The 23,742-nt window shown below is 43.3% G+C and overlaps 1 protein-coding gene across 1 annotated transcript; it reads right to left on the bottom strand.

Moving 5' to 3' along the window:
• Window positions 1-390: 390 nt before the first annotated feature.
• LOC135085030 (WD repeat-containing protein 7-like) lies at window positions 391-21,817 on the bottom strand. Its single transcript, XM_063979812.1, has 12 exons — window positions 21,674-21,817; window positions 19,276-19,421; window positions 18,563-18,674; window positions 17,534-17,648; window positions 15,941-16,082; window positions 14,795-14,854; window positions 11,627-11,812; window positions 10,075-10,201; window positions 8,952-9,129; window positions 4,321-4,447; window positions 2,807-2,977; window positions 391-1,953 (listed from the first exon to the last, which is right to left on the bottom strand). Exons 1-12 carry the CDS (start codon window positions 21,730-21,732, stop codon window positions 1,781-1,783), a joined length of 1,596 nt encoding a protein of 531 aa, XP_063835882.1. The 5' UTR covers window positions 21,733-21,817; the 3' UTR covers window positions 391-1,780.
• Window positions 21,818-23,742: the final 1,925 nt, after the last annotated feature.

The raw sequence follows: 23,742 nt of genomic DNA, 5'->3' as shown, positions 1-23,742 counted from the left end.
CCCAGTTACTTGTTATTGTTATTCTCAAGATGGCATCTAAATAAAGACATTACATATGTAGATCATATTGAAACTTTACTCAATAAATATAAATACTCAAACAGAAGAAATCAATCAAACACATGCATTTCAATCGAATTTTGAGTCTCGTTTCTTATACGAGGATATTAAGTGTCAATTCTAATCCATAAATGCAGAAACTTAAGTCTAAAATATTTAACTAAACAGTCACAACATTTACCACATTTTAGTCACAAAGCAACTAAATATACTAAGGTATTAGTCATTAAATAAAACTAAATTAAATACGACAATAATTTTGTTAAGAAAAATACTGATAATCTCATACGCAATGATTAATTTGAAATCAAATTAAAATTAAAGACGCTGGAGACGAAAATAAATTAATTATAAGAATTAAGAATTAGTTTAGACACAGGTTATTTTGAATATTAATTAATTTGCAATATTTTCTTCATAGTACAGTCAACGGCAGATTTATCCAAAGCATTTCCGACTTTGTATCTTTTTATAAGGTTCGTAATTAAAGAAATTAATAGATAAATATGCTATGAACTGCATATCAGTACAACAAAAAGGACTAAAACCAATAAATCGGCCTAAACTAAGTTCAATAATATCTAAAATAAAATAAAGAATATAATTACTGATGTTAGTCAATGAATAATATACCTTACATATCAAAAAATAAGGTCAATTTTAGTTAAGCCTCTCCATAATAATACTTCACACCTGTCCTCAAAATTACATGAAAATACAATAGTACATGCGAATGTCTTAACGTCATTATACATTTATATCTATAAAATATTTATTTAGTGTTGAAATTTTATTTGAAATCCGGTCGCCGAGCACGTAGAAATTCGTCGCTCGTACACTCACTACGGCCGCCCGTCGCACAGTCGCAACAGCAATATAATTACGCGCGAGCGATAAGGATAGGTAGCTTGGGGTCATTGGACGAAATTCTACGTGCTCGGCGACCGGACTATTGCTGCCGTCAGTAAGCAGGTGATTAGTGTCAGCAAGCAATTTGTCGTCAGAAGCCGGTATTTGGTATCTAATAATCAAAATTTAATACCTTTATTGCTTCATGTAGTACAAACACGTGATTACGCGTTGAATCTAGTCTCAGAGCCATATTTTAATACGTTTAACGTCAGTAAGTTATTAGGAGACGTCAGCAAGCAGTTGTTTGGAGTCAGTAAGTTATTATGTGGCGTCAGTAAGCTGGTATTTACTATCAAGGCTTGTGTCTGAATCTAGCGCGGCAAATCTAGAGTCTTATGGTGTCAGATAGTATTATATGACTTCAGCAAGGTATTAAATGGCGTCAGTAATCTAGTGTGTGGTGTCTGCCCTGGCCTACACGTTGAACCTAGTCTCAGAGTCATTTGGTGTCAGTAAGCCGGTGCTAGTCGTCAGTAAGTTATTATTTGACGTCAGCAAGCAGTTTATTGGCGTGTAAGTCATTATTTTACGTCAGTCAGGCTGTGTTTGGTGTGTAATCTAGTGTCTGGTGTTTCCTAGCCTACACGTTGAACCTAGTCTCGGAGCCGTCAGCAAGCATGAGCGTGACGGTGCGGCTATTGGCCCAGACGAGGCGTCAGTAGGCTGTTGTAAGTTATTATAAATTATGTCATGAGCGTGACGGTGCAAAGTTGAATGACGTCAATAAGTTGGTGATAGGTGTCAGCAAGTTATTATATGACGTCAGTAAGTCATTATTTTTCGTCAGTAAGCTGTTATTGAGTTGTGTCTACACGTTAAACCTAGTCTCGGAGCCGTCAGCAAGCATGAGCGTGACGGTGCGGCTATTGGCCCAGACGAGGCGCGCCAGCCTGGCCGGGTTGAGGCGAGCGACGTCCGCCATTGGTGCCGTGCTGTAGCACTTGACGCAGCGTGTCTGGGCGGCGCCTAGGCCGAACATGCCTGTAATATGAGAGAAGGTTATATTAGAATAATGTGTAGAATGTAGGTTTCGTTGCAAACGCCAAGGACACCAGATAGCGACCATAACAGAAGTCATAGGCTATTGACCTCAAAGTTATGTCTATCTTCACCACTTGCCAGCAGTGATTTGTTAGAATGACAGCCATAGGGCCTTAGAGCTGATGGTAGGAAGGCGGAAAGAAGGGAAGTTACAAGTCTTGCTATAGGAAAAAAAGGGTCTGGCCTTTCTTCTATACCAGCAAATCTTTAACATAATCCCTTGTCAACGGTGGCGTGGCCGAGGTTACAAAATACTGTAAGGTGAGAGTGGTCTAACATATCTGCTATTAAACACCCTGTTGACAGCTGTAGCGTATGAGACCAGTTACCATCAGTCTGGGCTGATAAGCTCTTGTTTCTGTTCTAAAAGTGCTAAAAGTTTTCTGCCATTCGTGAGCTTTGCCAGAAGAAAATCTGTTTGTCATAGGCCCTATTATGTATCTCTCAGGGCTGAAAGTTAGAAGGTAGAAAGAAGGGAAGTTGCAAGAGTTGCCGTAAGAAAAGAGGAGTCAAATATCTATTCCTTTACACTCACCTCCTGTGCCCTGCCAGAAGAATAAGGGGTAATCTGCTGTTGTCGAATACATCAATCTTGGAGGTAGTTGCAAGCATGCTGTAGGATGAAACATGTTTAGTCACTCACCTGCTGTGCTCTGCCAGAAGGACAGCCTATTGTCAGTCGTACCATATAACACCAGGATTCTATCAATAGGGCTGGAATTTGGAAGGAAGAGAAGTTGTAAGAGTTGCTGTAGGAAAAAACAGGCCAAACATCTCTTTCTCTACCACTCACCTGCTGTGCTCTGCCAGAAGGACAGCCGGTTGTCGGCCGTGGCGTAGGACACCAGGTATCGTCCGTCGGGGCTGAAGGCACAAGCTGTGACGGGCCCGCTGTGCGCAGCAAGTGACTGGCAGCGGCCGGCGCGAAGCTCGTACATGGCTAGCTGGCCCGTGTGGCTGCCCACTGGATAGACGAAAATAAATAAATAAATATCCCAGGACATTTTACACTGCGCTTCTAGTCCCAAACTAAGCAAAGCTTGTACTATGGGTACTAGACAACGGATATAAACATACTTAAATTCTTTTTTTTAATACATACATATTATACACAGAAAACACCCAGTCCAATACAAACAATATGTTCATGCACACAAATGTTTGTACTGTGCGGGAATCGAACCCGCAACCTCCAGAATAGTAGTCCGTTTCGAACCACTACACCAAACGGCCGACTAGTGCTAGTAGACAAAAATAGTGCTTACAAATCGTCAAATATAAAAAAAATTTAAAGACTAATTAAAAAAATACATGGAGCCTTCACATAACTCATAATCTTTTAAAAATACACATACATGGAGCCTTCACATATCTCATAATCTTTTTACCCTACCAGCGCTTCGAGACGAACATTTGGCAAGTGCTGAGAAGAAGCGCCGCGACAAGCTCAGTCAACCCTGTCTGCCGGTTGAAATAATTAGAAGTAACGTTAGTAGGTACGGTCAACAGCACGTCAACGTAAACACTGAGGTATCTTACGTAGTTGCGATAGGGGCGACTTTGCAACGAAAATGTATAGCTTGATGTGCTGTCGACTGTACATTAATTCAGGAGCAGTTCTCTTAATTTACTACGCATTTTTGTATGGTGTGTCTTACAGTACGTAGTATAATAAACAGGAATTGCAGCGGTAGGAATATTCCCGTTATACGTAAAAATCAGTTCAGTAGATCCAAAGATAAGTAGCGATCCCTGCCCTACAAACTCACAAACTTTACCTCTCTATAATATTAAGTATAGACTAGCGGCCGCCACACGTGGATCCCGTTTTACCCCCTTCATCAATATTACGCGGTTAAGATTTTTTCATACAAATGTTTTTTCCCGCTAACTCCCGTTCCCGTGGGAATTTTACAATATCCTGTTGTAACTAAGCTTTAAGTTTACTAAGGTACCTGCATGCCAAATTTCAAGCGTCTAACTTAAGCAGTTTAGATTTTTCATACAAAAGGATTTTCCCGCGAATTCCCGTTCCCGTGGGAATTCCTAAGTATACTATAACCTGCCCAGGAGTATGAAGAATAATTGTACCAAGTTTCGTTAAAATCCGTCGAGTAGTTTTTGTTTCTATAAGGAACATACAGACAGACAGACAGAGACAGACAGACAAAAATTTTACTGATTGCATTTTTGGCATCAGTATCGATCACTAATCACCCCCTGATAGTTATTTTGAAAATATATTTCATGTACAGAATTGACCTCTCTACAGATTTATTATAAGTATAGATGATATTTATGACTCACCAGCGATCCTTCTGGTGGCAGGGCAGTGCGAGACTTGGTTGTAGCGGCAGATGGCCGGGAAAACCTCGTTCAGGCCTTTACTCTTGAGATGAGATTGGTCTACGCAGTGGAGGATGATGTCCATAACCTGAAGAAAGAGATAAAAAGAATTACATAATTATACTCGAGTGGCAATCAATCAATCGAAGACGTAGCGTGGTCAGACCTCCTACTAGGTGGACCGACGATCTGGTAAAGGTCGCGGGAAGAGCCTGGATTCGGGCAGCGCAGGACCGCTCATTATGGAAAACCTTGGGGGAGGCCTTTGTCCAGCAGTGGACGTCATTTGGCTGAAACGAACGACTCGTAGCTTCGCATGCAGTGAAATGCAGTTTAAAATTTGGAGGCCTGCCTATGTCCAATAGTCCTCTGTGTCTAAAATGATTCTCTCACCTCGTTTAGTGACTTCCTGAATATTTTGTTTCTCCATAAAAACTTTGGTTGGACCCCTTTCATCCCCTACTGGGGTGAATTTTTTGAAATTCACCCCCTTGCTTGGATATCTACGTCGTAACACGACACGCAGATGCATCCACGCATATGCCTATGGGCAGGGGGAACCAGAGGTGGAATTGTGTAAAGCAATCGTTATCATTTGACAGTTCATAACGTACGATTATTCTGTCGAACGCTTTGTTTAACTGACTTTATCGTACGTTATGAACTGTCAAATGATTACGATTGCTTTACACAATATTCTACCTCAGATCCTAGACCCATTATGAAGGGAGGTAGCTACTTACCCAAATACAAACGCGAGCACTGAGGAAATGGATCCTAAACACATTATGAACCTCACAGCAATGTTAACGAAAAAAGTCAGTTCTTGAGAGGCGACCACGGATTGGAAGACGCAATGTAGGCTTCCCGCTCGGTGAACCGACGATCTTTTGAAGATGTAGCTAGATGCTGGAAGAATCTAGATGCGGGAAGCATCTAGATATGGGAAGGACCAAGATGCTGGAAGCACCTAGATGCTTGGAGGCACCTAGATGCTAGGAAGAATCTAGATGATGGAAAAATCTAGATGCTGGAAGAATCTAGATGTGGGAAGCACCTGGATGCTTGGAGACACCTAGATGCTTGGAAGCATTTAGATGCTTGGAAGCACCTATATGCTGGAAGAATCTAGATGCTGGAAGAATCTAGATATAAGCACGTAGATAAAGGAAGAATTTAGATGCGGGAAGCTCCTAGATACAGGGAGAACGTAGATGCTGGTAGAATCTAGATGCAAGCAGCGCTGGACCGGTTGTTGTGGAAATATTTTGTCGTCCAGCAGTGTTCTGTAGTTGAAATTGTGATGATGGTTTCTAGCTCCTTCCTGTAATCAATACGAGGTCGTCTGTCCACCTTAGTAGATGCCTACGTCACAACTCCACCCACCTCGACCAGTAACTCAGCAACCTCGTTGTGCATCCTGTCAATCAGCAGTTCAATCCCGCGCAGAACTTCGGCACGGCCTTTGTGGAGCGCGTGCGACGCCGGCGACGGCTGCCCGGCCTGCTGGGCCGCAGCCACGAGGACACACTGGCTGTTGGGCTTGGGAGGCTGCTTACCATAGGTGCAGGATAAATAAATATCTTAAATATCTTTGGACAATCTCACACAGCGCCATCTAGCCCCAAAGTAAGCAATTAATATGCTTGTGTTATGGGTGCTAGCTTAACGGATATACTACTTATATACTTTTTTTTTTAATACATATGTACATATTATACATAGTAACACCCAGACCCGTCACAGAAATTAAAATTCATCATTTCAATTTCTGCCCGGCCGGGAATCGAACCCGGGACCTCTCGGCATAGTAGTCCGTTCTGAACCACTACACCAAACGGCCGACAGGATAGCTTGGAAGCACCTCGATGCGGGATAAAACTAGATACTGGGAGAATTTAGATGGTTTCCGGCCTGCTGGGCGGCCGCTAGGACAAGCTGGCTGTTGGGCTTGGGAGGGGGAATGCTTACCATAGGTGGAGGATACAGACGCGAGCACAGGAGATCTTAAACCAGTGTGGGTAAGCCTCTCCCGCACAGTAGACTGATAGCTTTTGAAGGTCCCGGGAACAACTTAGATGCAGAAAGCAGCTAGATGCTACCAGTGTGGGTAAGCTTCTCCCACTCAGTGGACTGGCGATCTTTTTGGCTGGAAGCAGCTAGATGCGGGATGAATCTAGATGCTGGAAGAAGCTAGTTGCTGGAAGAAGCTAAATGCTGGAAGAATCAAGATGTGGGAAGCACCTAGAAGCTTGGAAGCAGCTAGATGCTTGGAGGCACCTAGATGCTTGGAAGCATCTAGAAGTGGGAAGCATGTAGATGCGCGAAGAACCTAGATGCGAGAAGAACCCAGATCCTGGAAGAATCTAGATGCGAGAAGAACCCAGATGCTAGAAGAATCTAGATGCGAGAAATACCTGGATGCACGATGATGCCTGGATGGTCCAGCAGTGGACTTTCTATGGCTGTAATGACGATGATGACCCACCTCGACCAGCAGTTCAGCAACTTCATTGTGCATCCTGTCGATCAGCAGTTCAATCCCGCGCAGAACTTCGGCACGGCCTTTGTGGAGCGCGTGCGACGCCGGCGACGGCTGCCCGGCCTGTTGCGTGCACCGGCCGCTAGGACACGCTGGCTGTGGGGCTTGGGAGGCTGCTTACCATAGGTGCAGGATACAGATGTGAGCACAGGGAACCGGATCCTAGAGCCATTATGAAGAGGGGCAGCTACTTACCCAAATACAGACGCGAGCACAGGAGATCTTAAACTAGTGTGGGCAAGCCTCTCCCACTCAGTGAACTGACGATCTGATAAAGGTCTTGAGAAGCACCTAGATGCGGGAAATACTTAGATGCTGGAAGTACCTAGATGCTGGAAGAATCTACACGTGGGAAGCACCTAGATGCAGGAAAATCCTAGATGCTGGAAGGATCTAGATGTCAGAAATACGCAGATAGAGGGAGAAGCTGGATGTGGAAAGCTCCTAGATACAGGAAGAACCTAAATGCTGGAAGAATCTAGATGCAAGCAGTGCTGTACCGGTCGTTGTAGAAATATTTTGTCCAGCAGTGTTCTGTAGCTGAAATGGTGATGATGGTTTCTAGCTCCTTCCTGCAATATATTCGAGGTCATCTGTCCACCTTAGTAGATGGCCTACGTCACAACTCCACCCACCTCGACCAGTAACTCAGCGACTTCATTGTGCATCCTGTCGATCAGCAGTTCAATCCCGCGCAGTACTTCCGCGCGGCCTTTGTGGAGCGCGTGCGACGCCGGCGACGGCTGCCCGGCCTGTTGGGCCGCAGCCACGAGGACACACTGGCTGTTGGGCTTGGGAGGCTGCTTACCATAGGTGTAGTAGGGTATATGGACGCGAGCACAGGAGATCTTAGTTAGTTAGAGTGTGGGCCAGCCTCTCCCACTCAGTGGACTGACGATCTGATGAAGGTCCCGGGAAGCTAGATGCTAGAAGAACCTAGATGCTGGAAGAAAAGCAGGGAACCAGATCCTAGACCCATTATTAAGAGGGGTAGCTACTTACCCTAAGGGAAGCATCTAGGTATGGGAAAGACCAGGATGCTTGGAAGCACCTAGATGTTTGGAAGAATCTAGATGCTTGGAAGCACCTAGATACTTGGAAGTACCTAGATGCTTGGAAGTACCTAGATGCTTGGAAGTACCTAGATGCTTGGAAGTACCTAGATGCTTGGAAGTACCTAGATGCTTGGAAGTACCTAGATGCTTGGAAGTACCTAGATGCTTGGAAGTACCTAGATGCTTGGAAGCACCTAGATGTTTGGAAGAATCTAGATGCTTGGAAGCACCTAGATACTTGGAAGTACCTAGATGCTTGGAAGTACCTAGATGCTTGGAAGTACCTAGATGCTTGGAAGTACCTAGATGCTTGGAAGTACCTAGATGCTTGGAAGTACCTAGATGCTTGGAAGTACCTAGATGCTTGGAAGTACCTAGATGCTTGGAAGTACCTAGATGCTTGGAAGTACCTAGATACTTGGAAGTACCTAGATGCTTGGAAGTACCTAGATGCTTGGAAGTACCTAGATGCTTGGAAGTACCTAGATGCTTGGAAGTACCTAGATGCTTGGAAGTACCTAGATGCTTGGAAGTACCTAGATGCTTGGAAGTACCTAGATACTTGGAAGTACCTAGATGCTTGGAAGTACCTAGATGCTTGGAAGTACCTAGATGCTTGGAAGTACCTAGATACTTGGAAGTACCTAGATGCTTGGAAGTACCTAGATACTTGGAAGTACCTAGATACTTGGAAGTACCTAGATACTTGGAAGTACCTAGATGCTTGGAAGTACCTAGATGCTTGGAAGTACCTAGATACTTGGAAGTACCTAGATGCTTGGAAGTACCTAGATGCTTGGAAGTACCTAGATGCTTGGAGGCACCTAGATGCTTGGAAGCATCTAGAAGTGGGAAGCATGTAGATGCGCGAAGAACCTAGATGCGAGAAGAACCCAGACGCTGGAAGAATAGAGAAACACCTGGATGTGGGCAGCGCAGGACATCCTTTGCCCAGCAGTGGATGTCCTGTGGATGAAATGACGATGATGACCCACCTCGACTAGTAATTCAGCGACTTCGTTGTGCATCCTGTCGATCAGCAGTTCAATCCCGCGCAACACTTCGGCACGGCCTTTGTGGAGCGCGTGCGACGCCGGCGACGGCTGCCCGGCCTGCTGGGCCGCGGCCACACGGGCTACCTCACGAGCCATGGTTGTAATGAAGGCCCCAGGTCTGGAAAAAGTTTAAAGTTGAAGACCTTGTCGTGTCGATAACAAACCTACACAGTGTTAACCCAAGACTCTGCTACGAGAGTGGCGTTGTAGTATTAATTAAATCTTGGGGACGACATCATGTGCTTCAACGACAGGGGAACACAACCACACTATTGTATTGGATTGAAAGAGAGGCAAAGGTGACTGAGTTTCTTTCGCCACTTCTCAGCACCAGCCCATATGTTGTCTTAAAATGGTGGTAGCTATATTTTGGACTATTTAATTTCATTTCGTTTCACAATGGCACTCCAAGTTTGAACCATCTGAGTATCCCCACCACCTGAACAGATTGTCCTTACTACGGCCGGCTTACTACTTCATTACTTAGTCATTATAACAACGATTTTCACAGCAGTTGTGTGTTTTACACTTCGTCCAATCTCATACCTCAACAAATGATCCTTCGAGCCGGATCGAAAACGTGGACACTTTGTTATTGACACGGTATACCATAAGAATAAAAAGAGTCGCAAGTGGACAGAAAAAGTGTCTACGTCTAAGCAGGGACTCATCAAGAAACTCATGCACTTTAAGGTTCCTATTTTTGTAACGTAAACAGCTGAACTATGTTCAACAGAAATAGAAGGATTCTAATGATGAAAGAATTTTTCAAATCGTTCCAGTAGTTTCGGTGCCTATTCAATACAAACATGACATCTTTTTTTTTATGTGACAGTTGGTAAACGAGCATAACACAAACGAGCATAAAACATAATATCTCTTTAAGATATTAGTGTAGAACAGGTACAGTCTGCGTCAAATATTTCGTAGCATCCAAAGTAGCCTAAAAGTTCGCAACACGTCATTGTTACAATTAGAATAAGGTTGTGTTGTCAACTTTTATGCCACTTCATGTCACGATCTATTTGACGCTGACTGTACCAATGCAAAATATTGTTCTTACCGGGCCGTAGCGATCAAAGTAAGGGCGTGTCGAGCGGTTCTGCAGGAGTCCGCTTGCGGCGTGAGCGGCAGCCCGTACGTCATCGACGGGACCAGCTTATCGGCGTCCGAGCACATCTCTAGGAGCCCTGGAACGGAATATTATTGGTCAAATAATATATGATCAAAGGAAAGATAGTCAGTTTTTCTGTTGTAAAGGATTGAGGGTGAAGCTCGCTTCCATTTCCGTTCTGATCATCATATTCCATCAGGTGAGATGCAAGCCAAGAGCTTCTTCGTTGTCGATAAAAAACGTCCATGAGTCCAGCTTTTGGCGTCTAAAGGATCGGGGGTGTTAAAAATTAGATTATTTTAAGGCTGTCAAGAATTACAATGACCTGCGTCACACCCTCAAAAATATAAGGGGCGGGGCTGTCGAAATAAGAGCAACACACTTACCATTTTAGAGGCGTGGTCAAAAACTCCCCACCCTTCCATAACCATCCTCTAACCAGCCGCTGACCTTACTTGGGGTTATTGCAGCTCACAGAAATAGAAGCCAGGGCTCTCAAATATGCTTTTGGCAGTAGACTCACCCAGTAATACATAGTTGACGTCCAGATAAGATGATTGGAGTACATAAGTCGAAGATAGAAGCTAGGGAATTTGTAAAATACTGTAAATTACACTTTCGGCAGTGGGAATAGAGGTCTTTTCTCATGACTTACCAAGTAGCACATGGCTGACGTCTAAGTAAGGCTCCCAGACGGCGAATCCTCTTCCAAGTAAATCAACGGCGGCTCGTCGCAGCGGTGTATGCGCCGGTAAACGCGCACAGGCCGGTGCCAGAAGTAAGTGCGTTAGAGCCGGGAGAGGGAGCGAGCGAATACAAACCTTATTCCCCATTACCATAGAGGGCTTATTTCAACGCCAGGGAGCGAGCTAGCTTGAAGTCTCAGTGGGCCTACGACTGTCTTTTGTTTTTAATACCAACGGTCTTAAATGTCTACGATCGTCTTTTGTTCTTTTTGCTGCATCGTACTTCCAACACTCTATAGATACATGGTCCCAGGTCCTAATAGGTCTACGACCGTCTTTTGTTCGGATCAGATCTTACTGCAACTGGGTTAGAGCCAGTAGAAGGAGCGAGCTAGCTTGAAGGGGCTTAGTAGGGCTCCAGCTTCTAATAGGGCTACGGCTGTCTTTTGTCTCTTAGGAAAACTGTCTTTGCTGGTCCAGAGCTGCCAAAGACACTTTTGGCAGTATACTCAACAAGCAAGACTGCTAGATGCTGGACCACGGCTTACTATGAGTTATGTAGCCCTCCCCCCACCTATGGTTGGCATTCCCCCCTTCAAAATTCAAATGGCCAACTCCCCTTCAGTTGGTGACACTCCCCCCCATTTGTTACCCCACTTTTAGTTCTTCCTCTTTATTTGGTATCCCCCCTATAGTTGCCCATCCCTTTCTCTTCTTTTTTCTTTCTATTACACTCCCTTCTTTAGCAGGAAAAGACTGAACTCCTTTCTCTTACCAGCATACTACTACAATCTTATTACTCTAGCTAGACTCACCAAGTAGCACATGGCTGACATCGAGGTAGGGCTCCCAGACTGCGAACCCTCTTCCAAGTAAATCAACGGCGGCTCGTCGCAGCGGCGTGTGCGCCGGTAAACGCGCACAGGCCGGTGCCAGAAGTAAGTGCGTTAGAGCGAGCGCTGTGAGACGCGCCAGGTTGTTCGAGGCACTTAGTGTGAACCCTAGAAAATAAGAATAACGAGTGTAAGAGCAGATACACTATAATGCGCTCTTTAGTGAATCTTGAGGATCAACTTAGCAATAGCATGAGGCTACTGCTGTTAAATCCTTGCGAGTTAGAACCTATTCGGAACCAAGGCGAGAGACTCAGGTAGTCATGCCATCACTAATAGGCACGCTATGTTGTTAGACGGACTTAGTGTGAACCCTGGGGATGTAAAAAGAACCTTATTGCCTTAATCGTAAGGCCCTACAAACTACAGTGTCTAAGCTATTAAACAGGTAAGTGAGCGCAGGCCGTAGCCAGAAGTAGGTGGGTTAGAGCTAACGCGGTGAGACGCGCCAGGTTGTTGGAGGCACTTAGTGTGAACCCTGGAGATGTAAAAAGAACCCTATTACCTTAACTTTAAGGAACTTTATACACTGGGACTTTTTGCAGCGATACAACGCATTTACAATCACACAAGCATCGTGATGTATCGCTGCTATTTGTGACATGTGTAAGCTTAGACGCTTAAAAAGCTTCCATACACTGTTCCTAAAATCCTTGAGGAACTATTATAACTATTCAGAACTATGATAAACGCCTTGGATAAATGAGTCCTTAGCATAAGAGACTACTGTTTCTAAGCTATTAGAGAGATAGACGAGCGCAGGCCGGTGCCAGAAGTAAGTGCGTTAGAGCGAGCGCTGTGAGACGCGCCAGGTTGTTCGAGGCACTTAGTGTAAACCCTGAAGATACAGAAAGAACCCTATTCCTTAACTTTAAGGTACTTTATACAATGGGACTTTTTGCAGCGATACAATGCATTTACAATCACACAAGCATCGCGATGTATCGCTGCTATTTGTGACGTGTGTAAGCTTAGACGCTTAAAAAGCTTCCATACACTGTTCCTAAAATCCTTGAGGTACTATTCAAAACTATGATAAACGCCTTGGATAAATGAGACCTCCTTAGCATAAGAGACTACAGTTTCTAAGCTATTAGAGAGATAGACGAGCGCAGGCCGGTGCTAGAAGTAAGTGCGTTAGAGCGAGCGCTGTGAGACGCGCCAGGTTGTTCGAGGCGCTTAGTGTGAACCCTGGAGATGTAAAATAACAGCTGTGAGACGAGACACGGTATAGGGATGTGAGACCATGCACTCTGTGTGAATCTTGAGGATAAACTTAGCGTGAGGATACTGCTTCTAAATCATTGAGAGATACAACATCCTATTAGGAACCAAGGCGAGAGACGCAGGTAGTTAAGTGTCATCACTATTAGGTACACTAGAAGATTTGGACGCGCTTAGTGTGAAACCTGGGGATATGGGAAAAGCAGCTTTAAGGAGCGCTTGATAAGATTCTATTTGGAACCAGGCCGGTGCCAGAAGTAAGTGCGTTAGAGCTAACGCGGTGAGACGCGCCAGGTTGTTGGAGGCGCTTAGTGTGAACCCTGGAGATGTAAAAAGAACCCTATTACCTTAACTTTAGGTACTTTATACAATGGGACTTTTTGCAGCGATACAACGGATTTACAATCACACAAGCATCGCGATGTATCGCTGCTATTTGTGACATGTGTAAGCTTAGACGCTTAAAAAGCTTCCATCCACTGTTCCTAAAATCCTTGAGGAACTATTATAACTATTCAGAACTATGATAAACGCCTTGGATAACTGAGACCTCCTTAGCATAAGAGACTACTGTTTCTAAGCTATTAGAGAGATAGACGAGCGCAGGCCGGTGCCAGAAGTAAGTGCGTTAGAGCGAGCGCTGTGAGACGCGCCAGGTTGTTCGAGGCGCTTAGTGTGAACCCTGTAAAGCAGGACAAATTATATACAGGGTGACTGGAACTGAACCCGCCATAGCTAATACGCGTATAGAGGAGGTCATTTGCTAATTATTGAACCCTACTTTCTTTATCTAAAGTTTTATAGTTTAGGAGGTATGTCAATTTTTATACTTTTTTTAGATTTTTCCGAAGATCATTCCAATCAATCCATTATCACCATTAGCTTTTTTTTTTAAATCGAATTCGAACTTTTATTTTTATCGTGGTTTGTACTTTTGTTGAATTTTGGCGGCTCGTGGCTAGTTATTCAATCATTATCTGGATCTGAAATTTATTTTATTTAACTAAAAGTTTATTCGATATTAGTATCAAATAAATCGGTTAAAATCATGCGAGAAAAAGAATTAAGCAGTTTTTAGGTAAAATTTCGGAAAAATCTGAAAAAAGTTTAAAAATTGACATATCTCCTAAACTATAGAAAGTAAGGTTCAATAATTAGCAAATGACCTCCTCTATACGCGTATTAGCTATGGCGGGTTCAGTTCCAGTCACCCTGTATGACGAGCTGTAAAATGAAACCGATTTGGGATGACACTCGATATCATTTGTGTGTCAGTGTCAGAATTATTTCACTGTTTTGTTGTTTGTAAATCAATCACTAAACCCGTCTCCACGTTTCTGAAGTACTATTTCTCATAAACATCCACGATTTCACTTACGTAAAATCTGAAAATATCTCAGTTCAAATTTTCAGCGTGCCACTAAGAGCCTCTGAACTGTCAAATAATTGCAAAAAAAAAACGGTTCTGTTTGACATGACGGCGACTGTCTTTTTATCACACAGTGTTGCTGCTAGTGATATCTCACATGATATGAAGCATAGAGAGAGTACCGTAAAGGCTTTGCCAAATAGAAGGCGTATTTAGCGCGCTAGAGCAGCCTGACATTAGAATGAGGATAGTTTCATATCACGCTAGCAGTACGCAATGACAACTCTCGGAGCAGTTTGCGTTTGCTTCTGTTCTTTTAAATGTTATTTCGTTATTAGTTTTATTATTATTTTCACTTTCTTTACCTACCAAGTTATGTGGTAGCCACTCTGTCGCTTTATGTAATTTTAGTTACAGTAAAAGCTTACTGTAAAAGCGCTTTTTAAAAGCCTATTAGCAGAAAGTAATTAACTATAAATGACTTGAAAGCGACGTACCTTCGACGACGGAACTCTTCCTGCTGTCTCCGTCCTTACGCCTCTTATTGCCCGCGGCGCCTGCAAGCCGCAAACCATAAACAAAAAGTTCAAGCGTCATAGAGTATACATACACGATAGCGCATCAAGCTGAATACCATGGCATCTTATACACGGTGTTACTTTGCATCCTTGCCATATTCAAAGAGATAAAAGTAGGGAACAGTACCTATTATTTTAGATAAACAAGAAACTCCCATGAAAAAGCACACTAAGTTTTTAGTAAATTTAGTTTTGCAGTAAGTCTCCATCGCCATCGCCAACAAGTGATGTGCTTGCGTTACGATTAGTGGTGTGTTTAACAGATTGTTCGACAATCTGTTAAACAAATAAAATATTCAAAATTAAAAAAAAAAATTTAGGGCAATTTTTTTTTACTGATTTGTGTTCGGTGTCTGTAATACAGTTACCTCTGTAAATATGGCAAGAATGCTAAGTAATGCCCTGTATAGTTGTAATAAATACTAATTTTCAACAATCATAATATAAATGTAAACAAACATATAAGTAGGTACAAGAACAGAACATAATGCAATAATTATTAATAATTATTTATTAAAATTGGTTATGACAGGACACAAATCTGAACTGTAAAAAATACTGATTGAGGCAAAATTAAGCTATAGGATACATAAATAAACATTTTAAAAATATATCTGACTAGCTTTTGCTGGCGGCTTTACGCGCGTGAGATTTAGTTTGTCACAGATCGTCACAAATTATAGCCTATTATGTTATTCTGGGCTATAAACAATACTGTAAAGTTTCAATAAAATCCGTTCAGTAATTTTTGCGTGAAAGAGTTACAAACATGATGACAAAGGTGCCTGAGTTTCTTCCGCCACTTCTTCTCAGCACCAGCCCATATGTTGTCCCGAAGTGGTGGTAGGGCAAGCTATATTTGGGACGTGTATAAGTGCCCTGGAAAAGGCGTATGTACTGAATAAACTATTAAGAATTTGAATTTGAATAACAGACATCTAAACATCCATACAAACAATTGAGACAATGTTAAGCTATCTGTAAAATAAATATTTATAATGTTTTCGCGTATACGAACGCTTTAAAAGGTCAAGCTTTTCTAACGAATGACAGTTATCAACCTACCCTCACTGGTGATGTCCTGCCCAAACTCGGCGCCTATAACACCCAGCAGCACGACAGCTGTGGTCTGCTTGCGTTTCAGCTCGGCCAGGGAAGACGGCTTGCGGACTATCTCCTCTTCTTCTTCTTCAAATTCTTCTTCTTGCTGGATGGAGAAGAATGGACAGTTTTGGGATAAGAATATTAAAAAATTGGAACTAATTCGTTCGTTCGTTTCAACCAAATGACGTCCACTGCTGGACAAAGGCCTCCCCCAAGTTTTTCCATAATGCACGGTCCTGCGCTGCCCGCATCCAGGTTAATACTCAATACTCAATATTTTGGGGGAGGCCTTTGTCCAGCAGTGGACGTCATTTGGCTGAAACGAACGAACTCAATATTTTATTGCATCCATTATGTACTTAAAATTAGAACATTATGGGCCCTGTAGGGCACCGCAATTAGGAGAGAGGAGGACCACCCCAGATCAACCGAAAGATGTATCAGAAGTTCGAGCCTAGTAATTTATCATTGAGATACTCGCTTAAAACATAATAGTGTTTGGAAATTAAAAGTTCTTTAAGTTTTTTTACGAATATTGATTCTTTGGGTGTTCTTCCCGCGACCTTTACCAGATCGTCGGTCCACCTAGTTTGTTAATTTGTGTAAATACAATAGGAAAAGTAACACCATCAATAAATGTACATACTTTTTATGAGCTGTTAAAAAGGTCATATTTTATAGAGCCTGCTGTTAATTTAATTTGCAACTGCTAGTTACTTTTGAGTTGCATCTAAGTTTCTGTCATAGCGTCCGTTGAGAGACCACACATGACGCGACCAGTTTGAAAGTTTCAAAAGTCAGTTTCGTTGCAGTTGCGTTTCACCGTCTGTTCTGGGCCTTACGGTGCGGATAAGTGTGCGTTGCAGTATGGACTTTCATACAAAGAATACTGACCGCCTCGAGTTGATACGGTTACGATCCCTTTCCGGGTTGATAAATGTGCTCCGTCCTGACCTGATGATGATAAATAATGCTCTCTGTTCTTTGCCTCCTGCACTGGAGACTAAATGACCTGATATTAAATTTTCGCTTTCCATTCCAATGAGGGTTTTCGCGATTGAAAAATCCGCCAGATGGCAATACGTAGACGGGAGGTCCAAATTCTGCATGATTGGTGGATTTTGACATATCTGTCAATGTCATGTTAAAATCCACCAATCACGCAGCATTTGGACCTCGCGTCTACGTATTGCCATCTAGCGGATCTTTCATTCGCGAAAACCCTCATTAAAATAGAATAATAACACGGGTCTCTACCCGACATTTTTATATATATTTTTTAAAGATTTTTAGTAATTTGTTATTACACAAATTACTAATAGTCCCGTTAGCCCCTCGTACTAAGCTGAATATGCTTGTGTCACGAGTGAGCTCACCACAATAGTCGAGCGGCGGCGGGGACCGAACCCGCGTTCCCCGGATCACGAGTCGGCCAGTCCGACCCCTTCACCGTTCGGCTATCGTGGCTTCTTCGGCTATCGTGGCTTCATTACATTACTACTCACATTGAGACCCGTTTCTCTATTTTAAATGAACTGATGATGAAAATATTACCTTTTCAACAGGTTCCTTAGGAGTGGCGTGTGGATTGATGCTCTCAGTGTGGGTGTATAACGGTAAGTACTGTGCCCAGTTGTCCACTAGTGCCTTGCGGCCTTTGGGGCCTAGTCTGGAAAAGTAAAAGACCGATAAGAGAATTTTTAGAACAAATAATGTCGCATGATAAAATATCTATAGAAGAGGCAATAGAAATTGGCAAAATGAAACTTCAAAATAAAGTGGAATAACATTTGATCCGATTTGTTTATGGTGTTTCTGAATTAAGATTTGAGCTCATCTTCTATCCAAGGATGAATTTAATATGAAAAGTTCATACTTAATTAGAAGATCACGCTCAGCCCAAAAAAAATCGGAATAAAATTCAGAAGCTGTGCCTATGTATCTAGCGATTTGAATAATTGGATTCAATATTTGTGACAAGATGGCGGGGCATAAAAAGTCCAAAAATCTTTTTCGGTAATTAAAGGTGAGTATAGACTAGAGCAGGGTTCTCCAAACTGAAGCCTTGGGGCCATAATAAGTTTTTCGGTATGTTGGGCAAGGGCCATATCAAAAACATAAAATTTTTCTACCCACCTATGCAAACATAGGCTTAGGCTTAAGCTGTCGCGGGCCGGATTGATGGCAGTGGCGGGTCAGATATGGCCCGCGGGCCGTAGTTTGGACTAGAATGGTACAATACAGGTAAAATGTATGACGTTTGGTTCGAGACAGGGTAAAACACTTCATAGAGCGACTCGTTGTTCTGTTACAAGTAAATACTCTAGTGACTAGAGTATTTACTCTACTACTACTCTAATGACTAGAGTATTTACTCTACTACTATTCTAGTGACTAGAGTATTTACTCTACTACTACTCTAGTGACTAGAGTATTTACTCTGCTACTACTCTAGTGACCAGAGTATTTACTTGTAACAGAACAACGTATTGTACCATTCTCAAGAACGATACGTTACATAGAAATGCTTTAATCTATACTCACCTTAATATATAATTTTAATTAGTTTGCATGATCTCATACCTGCCAAGTTCAGCCAACAGGAGCGCTTGCGAGGCCTCACGGACCTCAAGGCAGTGGTGCTGCCACCTACGGGCGAGCATCTCCACCTGCGGCCGCTTGAAGCTCTTCGCACCTACGAGAAACGTATCAGTGATACATTGAAGCGGTGTAAGTGATACACGCTCGCAGTAAGTGATGCATTGCCGCAGCATCACTGCAGCATATTCAGTGATACATGGAAGCGGTGTAAGTGATACGGGCTTGATGTAAGTGATACACGCTCGCAACAAGCGTTGCATGAACGTAGCATCACTATTCGCTGTGCTGGTCGAAACATACGTTAAGATAATAAATAAATAATTCTTTATTTAGTAACTTATTTGACAGTTAAAAGTCTAGGCTAAACTTATGATACAAAACTGCAGCTAGTTATACACGATTTCAGGATACACGTCATCTGCTTAATCTGTTAGTGTGTATGTATGTAGATCAGTGATTATGCCCAAAGCTTATTGATAAATGCCTATAGCATAGTGATAATAATCATAGTATGGGCAAATTTCCCGCAGCAAGTGAAACACGGTTGTTCCAAATGATACATGTCCATTCCAAGTGATACATGGCCACCTCAAGTAATACACGTAAATCACAAGCGATACACGTCCCACAGCAAGTGATACACGATTACTCCAAGTGATACACGCCTAAGTGATACGTGGCCAAGTGATACGCACCCGCAGCGACCACCTTGTCCGGTAACAGCACGCAGTGAAGCGTGGCCAGCAGCGACCAGCCCTGCTTGATGTGGGCCTGCTGGGCGGCCAGCTGCTCCTCGCGCTCCTCGTCGCCGGCCCATGATGTGCTGCTACGGGTTGAGGGTCTGGAAAGAAGGAGAGCAATAAGACTCGGTAGTCGGTATTTGTCATCATTCTACTTTTAAGGCTGATTTATTTATTTATTTAAAGGCACAACCACAGAATACAATTCAATAAAATTACAATGATAACTAGGTTTCACATTTAAATGATATTTACACGTGTTAAGTTGTTAAAAATCTTAATTTTAAGTGATTAATTGCATGCTAACAGAATTTAATAATGGGGTTTACATGCAATTTGATCACTTAAAATTAAGTTATTTTTTTTATCCACAACGAGGAAGCTCTTGGCCTGTATCTCACCTGATGGTAAGTGACGATCAGGCCGATTTAGTACCTACGTGTAAATCGGCCTTCAGGTTAGCTGACTTGACTGAGCTCACCAGCTCACCTGAGTCTGGCATTCATCGCATTTTTTCCCCGTACACAAAGGGTTTATTTTGACTCGTACATAAAATGACTATTCCTCATTAGCCAGATAGTTTTGACCGTTTCAACTCCTTGCCAGACAATATTTTGAGGGCAAAGCCACGATGACCCAAACTTCATGATGCACCAACATTCTAACCTATAGGTATTGGGAGCATAAGCTGGCAAACTTTCAGCTTTTATAAAATGACGTAAGTCTGGCGTTCACTAGCTCTTGGTCTATTGGGTTACAGCGTAACTTTATTCACGCTTGGGATACTGCTCCTCACGCCCGCTCCATTTAAGACGACTTATAACTTATTCATAAGTGTCACGAACATAGCGAGCAATATTTCATTCAAGAACAGCCTGCTAGTAGTAAATAAAAGTATTTGCGTAAAGGCAATGTTTTTGCTTCAAATTGCGATAGTACAGTTAATTGAGGCCAGCTCGTAAGTGCTAACTGTACTAATATACAAACAGAATGTGTTGAAATGCGCACTTAGTAATGGGATAGGAAAAACTATCATTAACTAAAGGTCATCTATCACTTTGAAGACTACATAAATCACTGCGCTATTTATTTTAATTTTAGAACAAAAAGCTACTTCATGAATGTAATACCAGGAATAAAAATAAACTTTGGGCAAGCTAAATTGTTGGGAAGGCGAAAGTCTGTTACCAGTGATAACTTACGGCTCGGAAACGTGGCCTTTCACTATAGGCCTTATACAGAAGCTTAAAGTTGAATCAGAAATGAGGAGATCCGTAAACGAACTAAAGTCGCTGACATAGCCCGACGAATTAGCAAGCTGAAGGGGCAATGGGCAGGGCACATAGTACGCAGAACTGACGGCCGACGGGGCAGCAAAGGTTCTGGAATGGAGGCCGCGTACCGGAAAACGATGCGTGAGACGTCCACCTACAAGGTGGACCGACGACATCGTAAAGGTAGCAGGGAAGCGCTGGACGCAGGCCGCTACCAATCGATCAACATGGAAAGCATTGTGGGAGGCCTATGTTCAGCAGTGGACGTCCTATGGCTGAAATGATAAAATTGTTGGGAACGTCACGTCCGAAATACGTGTGTGTTGCCAGTGATGGTACGGATCTGAGACGTGGTCGCTTACTATGGGCCTCATAAGAAGGCTCAAGGTCACCCAAAGGGCGATGGAGCGGGCTCGGAGTTTCCCTGCGTGATCGAATCAGAAATGAGGAGATACGTAGGAGAACCAAAGTGACTGACATAGTCCGCAGAATCGTTAAAATCAAGTGGCAGACAAAATCAGTGGGCGGGGCACATAGCTCGTAGAGCGGATGGTCGCTGGGGCAGAAAAGTTCTCGAGAGGCGACCACTAGGTGGACCGACAATCTGGTGAAGGTCGCGGGAGGTGCCTGGATGCAACCGGCGCAGGACCGGTCTTTGTGGAAAACCATGGGGGAGGCCTTTGTCCTGCAGTGGACATCTGGAAGCCAACTACATAGTCGTTAGGTAACATAAATTAAAAATGTGAGTGAATGTCGTTTCTAATTCGGATCTTATGCCAGTGCCATACATTGGGTATATTGGTTCCAAGTTACAATCTATCTAGACATTTATGGGTTGGCCTAAGTCATATGGATAGTATAAATCGTTTCATCCACGAAGACGCGCCCCACCATTCTTCCGCTAATATTTAAGTGTTATCGGTACACGCTAAACCATGAGAGCACACACACACTACAATAATGACGCTCGGATTGCTCGGATCAAACTCCCCGCACCCCGTAGTCCTTCCCTCGACTAAAAATTGCTGGGGCGCGTCTTCGTGGATGAAACGGTCTACATTGTACTTTTAGGCACTCACCTGTGAAGCCTCCTAGCAACCTCCTGTTCGGGAACGAAGCTGGCGTTGCTCATCGACATCAAAGTGTTGGATAACGCCACGATGGACAGCAAGTGGTTGGTGGTGAGAGTCGTGCTCAGCTCCCAGTGAAGCTTTGACGTGAACAATCTGTAATAAGAAAGTAAGTAATGTTAAAACAGCATTGTGTTCCGGCAGTTGGAGGTAAGATAGCCAGTTCCTCTGTGGTTGAAGATACCGGGTGAAGCTCGCTTCCACCTTTGGCCTTGTCATCACTTTCTGTCAAGTGAGATGCATGCCAAAGGGCTTCCTCGTAGTGGAAAAAAACAAAGGTTGCGGGAGTAAGATACAAGTATTTAGTAGTTTAGTCTAGGTTACAATGGGATAGTTATGGATCAAAAAATCTAGTGAGTGGTGCACGTCACGGTTGAAATTAATTTGGAACATTACATTTTTATATTACTTCCAAAAAAGGATGTTCTTTTTTTCCATGTTTATTACTTGCATCATTTATTAAACCGTCGACTGCGTAGCCAGACATATTATGTTGCCTCAGATTGACAGTTTTTATATTCCGCAGTTTAAGGGTTAAAGGAATTTCTTAGAATCCTTAGAATCACTAACCTTGTAAAGAGCCCACCAACCTGGTAAGTTTTTTCTGTTACAGCAGTTCCTGCGGCAAGTCGCTAGTGACCAGGAGAGGATCCAGGGGCATAGTGTCACAGGCCTCTGCCCTTTTTAAAATAAATGTGACCCTATAAGAGACACGACCTAGTAAGTTTCTCCCTCTTCAACAACACAGGCGGCAAGTCGCTGGTGGCCAGGAGATCTAGGGGCAGCGTGTCCCAAGCCTAGATTTTTCCGTCTTAGAATCAATGTGACCTTGTAAAGAGACCACAAACCTGGTAAGTTTCACCTGCTTCAACAGCTCAGGCGGCAAATCACTGGTGGCCAGGAGAGGATCGAGGGGCACTGCGTCGCAAAGCTCTGCCCTTTTTTTTTTAAATAAATGTGACCTATAAGAGCCCACAAACCTGGTAAGTTTCTCCTGCTTCAACAGCTCAGGGGGCAAGTCGCTGGTGGCCAGGAGAGCGTAGAGGGACGCCACATCTTAGGCCTCCTACATTTCTTCTTTGAATCAATGTGACCTTGTAAAGAAACCACTGACCTGGTAAGTTTCTCCTGCTTCAACAGCTCAGGCGGCAAGTCGCTGGTGGCCAGGAGAGAATCTAGGGGCAGCGTGTCGCAGGCCTCAGCCCTTTCTTAGGATTAATGTGACCTTGTAAAGAACCCACTGACCTGGTAAGTTTCTCCTGCTTCAGCAGCTCAGGCGGCAAGTCACTGGTGGCCAGGAGAGGGTCGAGAGGTGCCGCGTCGCAAGCCTCCGCCCAGCCTCCAAGGCGGGTCGGCAGTTGGACCGCCATATGGCCGTGGCGGGATACCACGCCGAAGCAGACTGGGACCTGGGAAAGAATTAGAAAAAATATTTCAATGTCGATGAAGCACATTATATCGTGCCCGAGCAACTGCATGCAGGAGGATTTATTGAATGCTGCTGAGAACTTCTTGGCGGGAATCTGAAGCGTCATGTTAGCGGTTTTGTTTTATTTCCTCAAATTCGTGTTTGGGCGACTATTAATGTGTAATAATAGTGGATTATTAACCATTGAGTTTTCGTGAACGTGCATGGGTGTGGGCGAGTGAAGCAAAACAGTGCATCGTGATTCTTCTGGTCCTCTCAAGTTGTCCATATGAGGTCTCAGTAAAGCACCACAACTTTACTGAGACTCAAAGGGTGGGAAGGGGTATCATCTATCATCCTTCATTATATCATTACTTGATCTCATTTTGTAACTCGTATCACTTATATACTTGAAAATGGCACAAATCAAGTCGACCTCGACGTGTATTGCCAACATCATCAAAAAAAAAGAAGAAGAAGAATGCTGCTGACAACGCCACTCTTGTAGCGGACACTGTGTAGGTTTGTTGTCGACACAATAAGAAGAAGCAGAATGGGTTTTTCTTGTCGTGTATGTATGTAGACTAGATAAAGGCTTGATAACGTGACT

The sequence above is a fragment of the Ostrinia nubilalis genome, chromosome 27, assembly GCF_963855985.1.
Source record: "Ostrinia nubilalis chromosome 27, ilOstNubi1.1, whole genome shotgun sequence".
Taxonomy (NCBI): Eukaryota; Metazoa; Arthropoda; class Insecta; order Lepidoptera; family Crambidae; genus Ostrinia; species Ostrinia nubilalis.
The sequence above is the reverse complement of the archived record's forward strand: the minus strand, read 5'-3'. Positions and strand labels throughout refer to the sequence as shown.